At 40.5% G+C, this 14,889-nt stretch overlaps 1 protein-coding gene across 2 annotated transcripts in view; it reads left to right on the top strand.

Moving 5' to 3' along the window:
* LOC126162036 (deubiquitinase DESI2) overlaps positions 1–14,889 on the top strand; it is a 121,206-nt gene that overhangs the window by 85,129 nt on the left and 21,188 nt on the right. For both annotated transcript variants that reach the window (XM_049918264.1, XM_049918263.1), the window contains exon 3: positions 11,046–11,118. In XM_049918264.1, coding sequence (XP_049774221.1) covers positions 11,046–11,118 — 73 coding nt within the window. The remainder of the gene's footprint in view (positions 1–11,045; positions 11,119–14,889) is intronic.

Raw genomic sequence — 14,889 nt, 5'->3', positions numbered from 1 at the left:
CATCTTCTTCCTGCCAGTTAAATTTCGCATCTGTAGCACGTCATCTTCATGGTGTAGCAATTTTAATGGCCAGTAGTGTATATATTCTTGCAGATACCCACCAACCCTATTTCAAGAGTGCAGTGAACATGCATTTATGTTTTATGTTCACTGAACATTAGTAGCAGTCATTGTTGTTAGTAATTCATTAATTTTATGGAAGCTCACTGTGTACATCTGAATTTGCAGAGTACATGCTTGGCCTGTGTGTTACAGGAGCTATATATTTGTTTTCTTTCTTTCTTTCTTTCTTTCTTTCTTTCCATTCCTTTTTGTTTTTTCAAAAAAATATATTTTGTAAAGCACTGACATCTCTTGAATAAGGTTTTGAATAAAACATCACTCTTACTTGTCTTTTTATATTTAGCAAGAGATATGTTCCATTTCTTTCTCTAAGGGTTTGATTAACTTTTAATTAGATTTTTTGAATTATTGTGTACAGGCACTCAAAAATTTACCCAGCAGTATTTTGCACATCATAGTACAAATCCACACTTTTAGCATTTAATGATCTGAAAACTGAGATTTGACTGTTATCTGAATCCTACATAGCAACATATGTCATCACTGTCAACAGTAAATTAAGAGTAGTAAAGTTGCTACTCACCGTATAGCGGAGATGCTGAGTTGCAATAGGCACAATAAAAAAATTCACACAGTTAAAGCTTTCGGCCATTAAGGCCTTTGTCAGCAGTACACACACACACACACACACACACACACACACACACACACATAAACACAACTTGCACATGTACCTTCAGTCTCATAGAGATGAGACCACACTGCAAACAGCAGCACTAGTGCATGATGGGAGTGGCGACTGGGTAGGGGTAAGGAGGAGGCTGGGACAGGGATGGGGAGGGATAGTATGGTGGGAGTGGCGGACAGTCAAGTGTTACAGTTTAGATGGAGTGCAGGAGAGAAGGTGCGGAGGGGGGAGGGGATGAGTAGCGGAAAGGAGAGAAATAAAAGAAATTAAAAGACTGGGTGTGGCGGTGAAATGACGGCAGTGTAGTGCTGGAAGGTGAACAGGGAGGGGTCTGGATGAGTGAGGACAGTGACTAACGAAGGTCAGGAGGGTTAGGGAACGTAGGGTGTGTTGCAGGGAAAGTTCTCACCTCCGCGATTCAGAAAAGCTGGTGTTGGTGGGAAGGATCCATTATTGTTAACATTCCATCCTTGATTTTCCATTGTTTGTAAATTAAGAGTAAATTTATTTTGTTCATAATGCTTCAATTATCTGTTTTCTTTATCATAATGCATTTACCAGTGCTTAGCATGTCACTGTGTGTCAAATTGTACTATATCAACATTAGTTAAGACATGCATTCATGTGACAGTGACACTTTGGAAAAAAAAAATAAAAAAGTCCTGAATAACTAAAAACTTAATGAAATCCCATTGTAACAGTAGTTTATCAGAAACAGTTTCACTGAACATGTCATCAAAAGCGATAATTTATTCAGTGGAAAATCCTGGTGGAATAACAACAAAATGGAAAGATAAAAAATCTGCTAACCAAACATCGGCAGAACTTTCACATAAACGGTTATAATTAGGCAAGCTTTTGGAGCCAGTGGCTCTCTATTGAGGCAGAAGGATTGAAGGGGAACAAAGAGGGGTGAAGAAAAAGGACTGGAGAGGTCTAGGAAAAGGGGTAGATTTTGGAAAATTTACTCAGAACCGCAGGTCTGCGGAGGCTTAAGGTATGGGATGAGAAGGAGAAACTGATTGTTGGGGACTGCATCGGGCAAGATTTGAAAACCTGAGAGCTTAAAGATGGAAGACAATATAATATACAAGACAGAGATTATTGCGAAAACATCATGTATGAGTTAATAAGAGTGAAAATCTAAGTGCATTATACATAACAGAGGTGGAAGGAGGATGCCAAAAAATAGACAGTTAAGAAAGTGAAAGCTGTAGAAAACTAAAATGGAGTAAAGAAACCGTTAGTTACTGTGAAGAAATGCTGAGACGGAAGAAATTACCATAAATTAAGGCCAGGTGCATGGCAAGACCCAAGGACATGTTGTAGTGCTAGTTCCCACCTGTGGCGTTCTGAGTAACTGGTGTATGGGAGGAAAAAGCCAGATGGCATGTGTGGTGAAACAGACACTGATGTCATGATTGTCATGTTGTAGAGCATGCTCTGCAACAAGATATTGTGTGTTACCAGTATACACCCTCTGCCTATGCCCATCCACCCTAACTGATAATTTGGTGGTAGTTATGCCAATGTAAAAGCCCGAACATTGTTTACGTAACAGCTGGCATATGACGTGTCATTTCGAAGATGTTTCTTGCTTTGACAGTATATGTTCTGCCTGTTACAGAGCTGGTGTAGGTGGTGGTAGGAGGGTGCATAGGGCAAATTTTGCAGTGGGGGTTATCACAGGCGTAGGACCCATAGGATAGGGAGACTGGTGCAGAAGGGACGTAGAGTCTGACAAGAATATTGTGGAGATTGGGAGGGCAACTATTCTAGGTGTGGTGGGCAGTATCTCATACAAAACTGATCTCTTTTCAGGTCAGCCTAGTTCAAAAGCAGATTTTCCAGGCCACCACATCCAATCCTGGTACTGGCGCTGAAATGAGATCTAGCCTGTCGAGATTTTTCTCACCACACCTAGAATAGTTTTTCGTCGCCCTCCCAAAGTCCACAATATTCTTGTCGGACCCTATGCCCCTTCTGCACCCGTCTCCCTACCCTGTAGCTCCTACCCCTATGACCGTCCCTGCTGCAAGACTTGCCCTCTTCAACCTCCTACCACCACTTAACACCAGCCCTGTAACTGGCAAAAAGTATACTATCAAAGGGAGAGCCACATGTGAAATGACACGTCATATACCTGCTGTTATGTAATCACTGTTCAGCCTTTTGCATTGGCTGACTACCACCAAATTATCAGTTAGGATGACTGGGCATAGGAAGAGGGTGTATACTGGCAACACAGTTGCAGAGCATGCTTTACAACATGACAGCTGTGACCTTGATGCCTGTTTCACCACATGTGCCATCTGGATTCTTCCCACAGACACCAGTCTCTCAGAACTCTGCAGGTGGGAACTACCACTACAAAACGTCCTTGGTTCTCACCACCCACCTGGCTTTAATTTATGTTAATTTCTTTTGCCTTGGCATCTCTTCATAGCAACTACTACTTTCTTCACTCTGTTTTAGTTTTCTATAGCTCTCATTTTCTTACCTGGCTATTTTTCGTCACCACCCTCTCACCTATGTTACGTGCAATGCACTTAGCTTTTCACACTTATTAACTCATACACAGTGTTTTAGAAATGATCTCTGTCTTGCATATTACCCTGTCTTCCTTCTTTAAGCTCTCAGGTTTTCAAATCTTGTCCGGTGCAGTCCCCAACAATCAGTCTTTTCCCTTCTTATTCCGTCCGGTAAGTCTCCCCTCATCTGCAGTTCTGGGTGACTTTCCCAAAATCCACGCCTTTTCCTAGATCTCTCCAGTCCTTTACCTTCAACCATCTAACTTCCCCTTCAACCCTTCTGCTTGAAGAAGGAACCACAGGCTCTAAAAGCTTGCCTGATTTTTTTTTATGTATTCAGTTATATAACAATGTGGAAAGGATAGATTGCTACTCGCCACACGGAGGTGGTGGTGATTAGCAGACAGGCACAGTGCAAAAGAAAGACCTATTTGCTATCAGACTAAGTACTTCATCAGATGTAGGAAACTGACACATTCGTCAAGCACAATTCACAAACCAGTTTCCCCCTATGCTCCAGCACTAAGACCCAACTGCAACAGCATCTGATAGATGTGATTAGCATGCTTTGTTTGAATGCATATTAGGGGCACAGAAGATGCGTGGGACAGGGAGAGAGTGGGATAGGAAGGTAGGGGTAGTGAAAGATGCTAGTGTAGCCTGCGGGATCGTGCAGGGCAGATGACATGGTGGGGTCAGGGTAGGGCTGCTGGGTGTTGCATAGGGAGGCTATACTGGTGTGGGGAGAAGTAGAGAAAGGGATAAGGACTATCCATTGTGCTTTGCCAAGACAGAAGGTGTATGCAGTACTGGAGTGCATGCAGGGAAGGAGATAGGCAAGTGGAGGGGGGGGGGGGGGGGGCAGGGACCAGTGAAGGTTGAAAGTGGAGGTTACAGGAACAAAGAATATGTTGCGGGGAGAGTCAGACCTGTGCAGTTTAGAAAATAAAGTGTTGGTGGGAAGAATTCACATTGTCAAGCAGCTAGCCTATCTTGAGAAATGAGGAGATGGTTTGCATTTCTCTGAGGCTATAGATACTGCATTTGTCAGTAGCTTAGTAGTTAGCTCAGTTGAAGATGAATGGACATCTCTAAAAATGGCAGGTGCAGACAGACATAGGTAAAAGAAAGCTAATTGCGAAGAAACCTGTCAGGTGACATGCTAAGTCTGGATGGTCTGGAAACACTGGTCATTTATGTGGATAGACAGCTTGTTGTCAAGCCCACGTAGAATGTGGCATAGTTGTTGCAGCTAAGTCAATAGGTCACTTGGAAGCTTTAACTGTTAGTGCTTGCTTTTTTTTGGGGTAGGAGATGCCAATGGTAAGACTGGAGTAGGTGGTAATAGGAGGATGTGTGGGGCAGGTGTTGTCGTGTGCTCTCTTGTCATGTGCTCTGTTGCAGGGTATAAGGCAAGGAGTTGGGTGCAGGGGTTGAATAGGGACACACAAATATATTGCTTAGGTTGGGTGGCCAGTGGAACAGTGGAATAGCACTGTCGAGTGGGTGGGGAGGATATTCCTCATTTCAGGTCATATTGAGAGGTCAAATACTAGCAGAGAATATGATTCAATTACTCCACTCCCGGGTGGTTCTGAGTCATGAGGGAGGTGCCCATTTGTGGCTTGGCAGTGAATGTAAGTGGGATGGTAGGCTACTGGGAGACGAGGCACAGGAGATCTACCTTTGAGACAAGGTGGGGTCGGTAGTTTCTTTTTTTTCCACTGTAGACTCCACTTTTTACTTGAATTACATCCTTTTTTATTAACTACATCTACATAGATACTCTGTAAACCACTGTACAGTGTGTGCTGTTCCATTCACAAATAGAGTGAGGCAAAAACAACAGTCTATATGCCTCTGTGAGCCCTAATTTCTCGTATCTTATCTTCGTGGCCCGTACATGCAATGTATGTTGACGGCAGTAGAATCGTTCGGCAGTCAGCTTCAAATGCCAGTTCTCTAAATTTTCTCAAAGTGTTTCTCAAAAAGAACATCATCTTCTCTCCAGGGATTACCATTTGAGTTCCCATAGCATCTGTGTAAAACTTACATGTTGTTTGAACCTACCTGTAACAAATCTAACAACACGCCTCTGAACTGTTTCGATGTCTTCCTTCTGTCCAACCTGGTACAGATCCCAAACACGGGAGCAGTACTCTAGAATATGTTTCACCAGCATCCTGTATGTGGCCTCCTTTACAGGTAAGCCACTCTTTCCTAAAATTCTCCCAATAAACTGAAGGCTACCATTCACCTTTCCTGCCACAGTTCTTAAATGCTCATTCCATTCCATATCACTTTGCAATGTTACACCCAGATATTTAAACCACTTGACTGTGACAAGCAGGACACTAGTAATACTGTATCCGAATGTTATAGGCTTGATCTTCCTACTAATCCGCATTAACTTACATTTTTCGACATTTAGGGTTAGCTGCCATTCATCACACCATCTGGAAATGGTTGTCTTGTATCTATCTACAGTCACTCAACTTTGACACCTTACCATACACCTTGGTATCATCAGCAAAAATCTGCACATTGCGGCTCACCCTGTCCGCGAAATCATTTATGTATGTAGAGAATAACAGTGGTTCTATCACAATTCCTTGGGGCACTCCTGACGATACCCTTGTCTCTGATGAACACTTGCCATCGAGGACAACGTACTCTGTTCTATTATTTAAGAATTCTTTGGGCCACTGACATATCTGTGAACTTGTGCTTGTACTGTTGTTAACAGTGTGCAGTGGGGCACTGTGTCAAATGCTTTTCAGAAATGTAGAAATATGCAGTCTGCCTGCTTCCCTTCATCAATAGTTCTCAGTATATCATGCAAAAGAAGGGCAAGCTGATTTTCACAAGATCGATGCTTTCTAAAACCATGCCAATTCGTAAACATAAGTTTCTCAGTCTCGAGAAAGTTTATTATATTCGGACTGAGAATATGTTCAAGGATTCTGCAACAAACAGAAGTTAGGGATGTTGGCCTGTAATTTTACCAGTCTGTTCTCTTACCCGTCTTGTGTAATAACGTTGCCTGCACCTTTCTCCAATCACTTCAGACTTTGTGCTGGGTGAGAGATTCATGACAAAAGCTAGCTGGGTAAGGAGCCGGTGCCAAAGAATACTCCTTGTAAAATCAACCTGGGATTCTGTCCGGACCTGGTGATTTATTTACTTTCAGGTCTTTCTGTTTCTTCTCTGTGCCAGGGATGCTTATTACTATGTCATCCATACGGGAGCCTGTCCGATGGTCAAATGATGGTATGTGTGTACGTGAACGATTTCTTAAACACAGAATTTAAACCTTCAGCATTCGTTTTGCTATCTTCAACTGCCACACCAGAATGGTCAACAAGGAAATGAATGGAAGCCTTAGACCCACTTAGCCATTTTACATAAGACCGGAGCTTCCTCGGGTTCTCTGCCAGATCTTTTGCTAAAGTGTGATAGTGGTAGTTGTTGTATATTTCGTGCATAGATCTTTTCACAGGCACTTGAATATCTACTAAACTTCACTTGTCATTTTTTGTATGTTGCCTTACATGAATCGAGATTGCAACAGCCTCTGCTTCCTCAAAATCCTCCAAATTTCGTTATTAAACCTTAGTGGGTTTTTTTCCATGCTTTATCCATGTACTAGGCACACAACTCTCCAGACCACAATTTACAACCTGATAAAACTTTGCCCATAATTCCTCCACATCCATCTTTCTGGAACTAAGTGATGTCAGTTGACTGTCTAAGAGAGATGCTAATGACCACTTACCTGCTATACCTAGCAGGTTCTCCTGGCCTTCTTGACCGATTTATTAACTTTCATAATCATAGTTGCTTCAATGAGATCGTGACCACTAATCCCCGTTTCTATACTACTGACATTGTCGATAAGGACTTGCCCATTTGTAGCAAGCTGCTCAAGACACGTTTTCAGAAAAGTGTTCCAAAGTATTTTACATTATTGTCTGTCTGTGCCCCCAGCAATGAATCCATAGACATCCCAGTCTATACTCAGTAGATTAAAGTCGCCTCCATCTAGTATTGCATGATCTGGGTATTTACGCTCTATTGACACTAGGCTTCCTTTGAATGACTCTAGAACTATCACAGCAGAATCAAGTGGCCAGTAAAAACATCTAGCAATTAACTTGGTTTTGCCCACACCAGTTAAATGCGACCAGAAAACTTAAACCCTAGAATGGTCGGGCGAAAAATAATGTCAAGAACAGTCGGGCTGGGTCTGTGGGACCCAATAAATAAATCACTTGTAACAAATGACAAACAGTATGTTTGGATCAAATGTCGAATTTTTATTTTGATTAGGTACTACTAAATGCTGTAGTGACATTAGTTCAGCTTTCTGCATCATACAACAATTACTGTATATTAAAAAAAAACTGAAACATATACATCTTTGTAGTACTAAATGTCAGTAAACTGAAAATACAAGTAAGTTTGACAGAAATAAGAATATAAATGAGAGTAAGTTGTAGAAATAAGAAGCAAAAATGATGAATTTTCGTTGTATAAATGGAAATCATGAATTTGAAGAATGTGCACTTGAAAACTGTTAGCACAATTGAAGCCAAGGGGAAAACAGAGACAAAAACTCAGAACTTAGGGTGTCCAGTCACTTGACCTGACACTAAATTGACCTCAATAGCATTGGAGAAACCAAAAGTGTTAAATACATCTAACCCAAACAGGCGTGCTGTATGGGAATGATCCACAGCAAGGAAGGTTAGAGGGCGAACAAGATATTTGTAAGAGATGGGAGCAGAGAACTGACCTAGGATCGGAATCTGCTGTTTATTGCAGGTAACCAACTTCTGTGAAACCTGTGTGAGGTGACGGGAGCCCAAGCCCTTGTATGTTTATGTGTTTATTAAAGTCATTGAAGCTCCTGTTTCCACTTCATTTTTAGTGCTTTGTTAAACACACACACACACACACACACACACACACACACACACACGGGAGGACGACGGTTTGTAACACTACCGCCCTGTCGGACGTGCGTTAACTCTGTAAAGCCTGTACTGTAATAAGTTCACGGGCTTCACCTTGTAAACAAGGATTTAGTACATAAGTTGACCGCGTGTACCTAATGGAAGCAAGATCGGACCTATACTCAGTCAGTAACTACAGTGATGCGTCAAGCAAATGTAAAGTATAATTTCGCGTTCGCACGGACAAGAAGTACACACAGTAGATATTACCAATGATTAATAATTCGGTCGCCAGCCTAATTAGGCATTGAGTGAGTTTTTCCCTGTACAAGTGGGTGCATGTACAAGCATAATGATACGTAGTAATGTTGCGTTTTATGGCAAAGTTTGGAACCAGAAAGAATCTACTGAACTAAGGTTTTCTTCTTTTGTACTAATTTGTACGAGCTAAAATTACACAACACCACACAGCAATGATTACTACGAACTGCACTTTGTATATTGATCAGACTGAAATCGGGCATAGATTACCCTAGAATTAGCAATTTTGAAAACACACATACAATGTCACTATTAAAATTGGAAAAAACACTAATACACTTAGGTTAAATATAGAACTTAACTTTGCTGTTCAAATCTAATCAGTACACTTCAAGATGTGAAAGAATGGGCAAGAGAAGGAGGGCCCTGAAACTGTTATGGTCGTTATACTGAAACTATTAAGTCCTGAAGGTAAATTAACACTCAAAATTATCAATCTGTGGATAACTACTCTTTTGTCTTGCTTCTGGATTAATTAATTGTCATTATTTCTGTCACACATTAATTAAATAACATTGCTAGCTCAATTCAAAATTTATCTTTCAATTTAATCACACTGTTGTTCTTTACGAACATTTGCATTAACATACCTAAATTTAAACGTCTTTATAGCACAGATAGGTCTGCAGATAATTTAATACTAACTATAAACTTTCAATTCAGGATACTTGGGTTGCACAATATGTGGTAAGGACCCTGTCTAGGTCAATGATAAGGATAAGTGATGGCTAAGGCAATTCTGGTAAAAGTCACGTTATTATTGAACAGTTAAAACAGTTTCGACACTGGTCCACACAGATACAATTCTAAAGATGAAGCAAAGGTTTGACCTGTGCACGTCGGTGCGGCGGGTGGCGGGCAGCGAGATAGCGGGCAGCACAGCACACATACAAGCATGGCTAAGGCTCTCACTGCATCGGCACTTTCCTTCTTCTTAGCGTCGTAATCTTTCCAATTTTGTGCCTGAGAATATAGCCATGCCAAGTAGTCGTCGGAATCGGCCCACCCGAGGCTCAATGCAATCCACTTTTCCTAGATAGCCTCCTCGGTACAGTACATGTTCCTCTGACCGATGCCCAACTCCGACTGTAATACTGAGCCCGTTGTGCCGAACCGCGCCAGTGTGCGTTTTCCCGCGCTCGCCTGCATCCACCCTTTCCCGCTCCCCTACAGGTAGGGTATTCACCACAGGTTTTCTACTACACATATCCTAATGCATTACCTACGTATGGACCAAGTGTATAAATTACAATTTTCACATCTTACAATAGTTTTAACATTACATACATTTCCCTTTAGTTATCAAATTGCTTGAAATCTAACGTAAATAATAACATTCATTTCAAAAGTTGTTTACAGTTTCTTTAACATGACACTAAAAGAAAAAGAAATTCAAAACATTACTTATATTACTTTACATACATTCAGAAAGAAAAATTTATCTAAATTCATAAAGAAAAAAATTATTATAGGTACAGTTGTTATTGTTACAGGTTCAATCCCGCGTCCGGCCATCCTGATTTAGGTTTTCCGTGATTTCCCTAAATCACTCCAGGCCAATGCCGGGATGGTTCCTCTGAAAGGGCACGGCCGACTTCCTTCCCCATCCTTCCCTAATCCGATGAGACCGATGACCACGCTGTCTGGTCTCCTTCCCCAAACCAACCAACACACACACAAGTCAGTAAACAATTTGCTCAGGGAAACAGTCATTGTAGAGATACAGTTCATGCCCTTCGGTACTACTGTGACGACCACATTTGAAGAGAAGCTACACACGAATGCAATGTGGCCTTTCTTTTGACACTTGTTGCAAGCCGCCAAACGTTAAGGCATGCAGCACACTCGTGCTGGACGAAGCAGACAGAAAGGGGGGGAGGGGGGGTATGCCGCCGTTGCTGCGATGCTTCCTGTTGCTGCTGTGGTATAACCAACACTGCCCCAAGTGACAGTGAGTCAGAGGTTTTACTGTTCCGACAGCTTACTCATCCTCCTGAACACTTGCAGCATGCCTAAAAGGAATTGACTGAGCAGCTCCCAATACCTCCCCCCCACCCCCCCCCCCCCCCCCACCACCACCACCACCACCACCACCACACGACAATCTGATCATTTGCGGACCGTGACACTTCAAAGGACTGTGCTGTATTGAGCACATCCGTAAGCATTGAATTCTCACATTGAAGTGCTTTTTTGCAGAGTTCCCTGTCCTGGGCCAGACAAATAATATCATGCACCATATGATCAACATAGTATTCGTTATGGGTACTAGTGAAAAATTTATGATGGCTCAACCCATGTAATCCTGCAGCTCAGGCTTTGTAAGATTGGTTTGGGTGTTACTGACAACTGCAGTGACACCCTCTTTTTTTTTTTTTTAATTGCCAGAGGAGCGGTATCCATCTAGTTTCGGTAGAAACTACTCAGCTCTTCTGCTGGATTAATTATGTAACTGAAGTTATTATAAACTTCTCCATTTTTTTACAGTATTGGATTAACGAGTATACTACCCCTATTGGCCTCGGTGTCTTCCATTCTGGTGTCGAGATATATGGGACCGGTAAGTTGTACTTGGTGTAACTTCTTTTTCTTATCACCATATGTGGCAATTTACGCATAGTCTTGTTTCAATATTGTCACCATTTTTATCAGCTATTGTAATTGATTCTGTGTGTTACATAATATTACATAAATTTCAATAGAAATTTGTTTTAGCACTTGTACCATTTCACGTTTATGAGCATCACTTTTCTATTGTTGTGGTTTGTTAAATCCTCACTAGAAGACAGTAATGAAGACTTGTAGATGACTTACACCTATTTGTAACATCCAGTGATGTTTTGTAATAGATTGCTGTCTGAAATGGTAACTCATTCAGTTTTATAATCATGCCAGTTTCAAAGCCACTGCTGGGTAGTGGTCTCCTCTATTCTTTCTCATACGTTAACAGTTTTCGCCTATGGCTCCCCTAAACCTCCCCAATGCTGAGCAGCTGTCAGGTTGTAACAGTTTCTACATTAAAAAATCATGTATCACTTTCCAGAAGCTGGTAATACATGCTCACTGTAAACTTTGTGTTTCAGACAAATCAGATACTTTATTTTCAAAATTTGTTTTTTGTTTAGCAAAAGCACCCTAGGCCATATCTGCACTAGATTCTCACCCTTCCTCATCATCTACTGATCGTTTTATAATCATGCCAGTTTCAAGCCACTGCTGGGTAGTGGTCTCCTCTATACTTTCTCATACGTTAACAGTTTTCACCTGTGGCTCCCCTAAACCTCCCCAATGCTGAGCAGCTGTCAGGTTGTAACAGTTTATACATTAAAAAAATCATGTATCACTTTCCAGAAGCTGGTAATACATGCTCACTGTAAACTTTGTGTTTCAGACAAATCAGATACTTTATTTTCAAAATTTGTTTTTTGTTTAGCAAAAGCACCCTAGGCCATATCTGCACTAGATTCTCACCCTTCCTCATCATCTACTGATCGTTTTATAATCATGCCAGTTTCAAAGCCACTGCTGGGTAGTGGTCTCCTCTATACTTTCTCATGTTAACAGTTTTCACCTGTGGCTCCCCTAAACCTCCCCAATGCTGAGCAGCTGTCAGGTTGTAACAGTTTATACATTAAAAAAATCATGTATCACTTTCCAGAAGCTGGTAATACATGCTCACTGTAAACTTTGTGTTTCAGACAAATCAGATACTTTATTTTCAAAATTTGTTTTTTGTTTAGCAAAAGCACCCTAGGCCATATCTGCACTAGATTCTCACCCTTCCTCATCATCTACTGATCGTTTCCACCTACTGTAAACATAAAACCTCATAAACTGTGCTGATGCTGTTGCATCATTCTTGTGTACAATGTTTTCAGTGTTTTGACTTTCCATTATTTTATTCATATTGTGATTGGTTTCTGGGGCAATGTTCACACTTGCTCTGTTAAGTTTTTTTAAGACACATTAACTTTTTTTACATTGTTATAACCAATTCTGATCAGCTAGTATCCATATTGAGACTAAAGGCACTAGCTGCGAGCAGTTTTCGTTGTGTTTTGTTGAGAATGCAACATAAACCACTTGCAGCATGTTCCTTTAGCCCGCAGATGACTATATAATTCTGTATAAAAAATGAGAACATAATTGGCCAACCACTTAATTTACATGGACTGCATCATTTTTCCAAATTGCTGTATTAAATTCTTCCATGTGTTAAAGTTTCTTGCTGGCAGCCTCTCAAAACAATGTTAGTAGCAAGACTAAGGTGGTTGAGGTACTGTCCCATTAACTTTTATTCCTCTTTTAATTTCCCAGTTTAAGGATCTGAAGACCTCCTCTATGGCTGTTTAGAATAATTTTGGTGTTGTGTGATGCCCTTTCGTCGCCAGTCTTTCAGTACATTATGAAGTCTAATGGAAACTAGCATTGATGAATATATTATTCAGTATACATTGATTGAATTGGTGTTTTGTTTCTCATGGGCTGTTGTTACAGATTTGTTTGAGAGTAATAAGGTTTTCAAAATGTATGAATCCCAGGTCAGGAGGTAATGCATACTCATTGTGTTGTTCTGTAATCTTGTTCAGGACTTGCAAATGACCCATTGTATTATTTCCACTTCAACATCCAATTTATTTCTTTGATTGATTAAAATCCACTGGTTTTTCTCTGCAGTTTATGAATTTCAGTTATTATCTTGTCCATCATGGAGAGGAGCTTAAAAGTTCTACACTTTTCCTCCCATTAGTTGTGAAGTAGAATAAATGGAACTTTTTGCCAGTGTGGAGATTTTTTTATTTTCATCATCCACAGATATACTGTTAACAATTTTGTGAGTTTATTTTGCATTGCTTTATTTCAGGCTTTAACCATTTCTATTGAAACATCACCTCTAGGCACCTTTCTTTTCTTCCTGTCTGAAATGGCAACATACACCGTATTTTAAATAATGTCCAGAATATTGTTATTTTCATGTTCACTACCTCTTGATTAACTTTTCAGACATCAAAAGAAATTTTCGAAGGATGCACAGTTTTTGTGACATCTTTATTGTGCCATTTAACTGATGGAATGTGGTGGGTACCCAACATAAGTTATTGTTTTCTTACATTTCTATACCCTTTTTGTTTTCGATTATTCATCTTACCATATTTTTGCCATACCTTCTCACATAATGTTAGAAACATTTCCAATTAGTTTTGTTAAATTCAGGTCATTGCAGTACATTTCTAATACTGTTCGTTTGAAAATCTCACCGCCTCCCTCTTCTCCCCCCCCCCCCCCCCCCCCCCCCCCCCCATTTGAAATTTTATTTTATTTCACTTTCTTTATGGTTGCAACATCTTTTGCTGTCTAAATAAGTACTTGTCTTAGCCCTTTTCACTCAAGGTTTTTTGCTCTGTACTGACACTAGGCTTGTAATATTTGCACTATTACATATAATGAAATTATGTCAAGGCCAACCATAAACTAAACAATAAAATAAATTACACATACATTATAATACTGATCATTTCATGTTTTGTTTTTGATTTCACGTATTTTGTCACTTAGGTGCTGTATTTCTTCAGGGCATGATACTTTTCGAAGCATTGACCCGGATGGAGTGATGGTTCTCTGGAACATGTGTTGCATTAGTAAACAGTTTTCCTTCTACCACCTTTTCTATTCCTGTTACTGCAAATAGCACAATCTTCACTGTTATACTTTTCATTGGAGTAAATGGAGTGTGGCGCACACACACACACACATCCATCCGCACATATACAGACACAGGCAGACATGTGATACATCTGCCTGTGTCTGTATATGTGCGGATGGATATGTGTGTATGTGTGAGTGTACACCTGTCCTTTTTTTCCCCCGAAGGTAAGTCTTTCCACTCCCGGGATTGGAATGACTCCTTACCCTCTCCCTTAAAACCCACATCCTTTTGTCTTTCCCTCTTTCGTGATGAAGCAACATTGGGTTGTGAAAGCTTGGAATTTGTGTGTGTGTTTGTGTGTTTTTTATTGTGCCTATCAACATATCAGCACTTTCTTGTGTGGTAAGTTACAGTCCAGTAGCCCATCAGAAGCATGCCGGTCATCAGTGTCACTGCTACTTGTAGACTGTGTGTATTCATCTCTATCAAATTTCTGTATTTTGCCTTCACTGTCACTGTTTCATGAACTATAATTACTATTGTCATTACTCAAATCACGTGTATCACTCATACTTTCATCCAATATCTCCAATATTGCTGTAGGATTATCACATAAATCATCATTTTTGTTGTTACGGTTCAGGTCACCGCCTTCGGAGTGAACTAGAAATAATAGCAGTTTTC

This window comes from Schistocerca cancellata, chromosome 2 (assembly GCF_023864275.1).
Source record: "Schistocerca cancellata isolate TAMUIC-IGC-003103 chromosome 2, iqSchCanc2.1, whole genome shotgun sequence".
NCBI classification, from domain to species: domain Eukaryota; kingdom Metazoa; phylum Arthropoda; class Insecta; order Orthoptera; family Acrididae; genus Schistocerca; species Schistocerca cancellata.
Note: the sequence above shows the minus strand (reverse complement) of the source record. Positions and strands in the feature narration are given on the sequence as shown.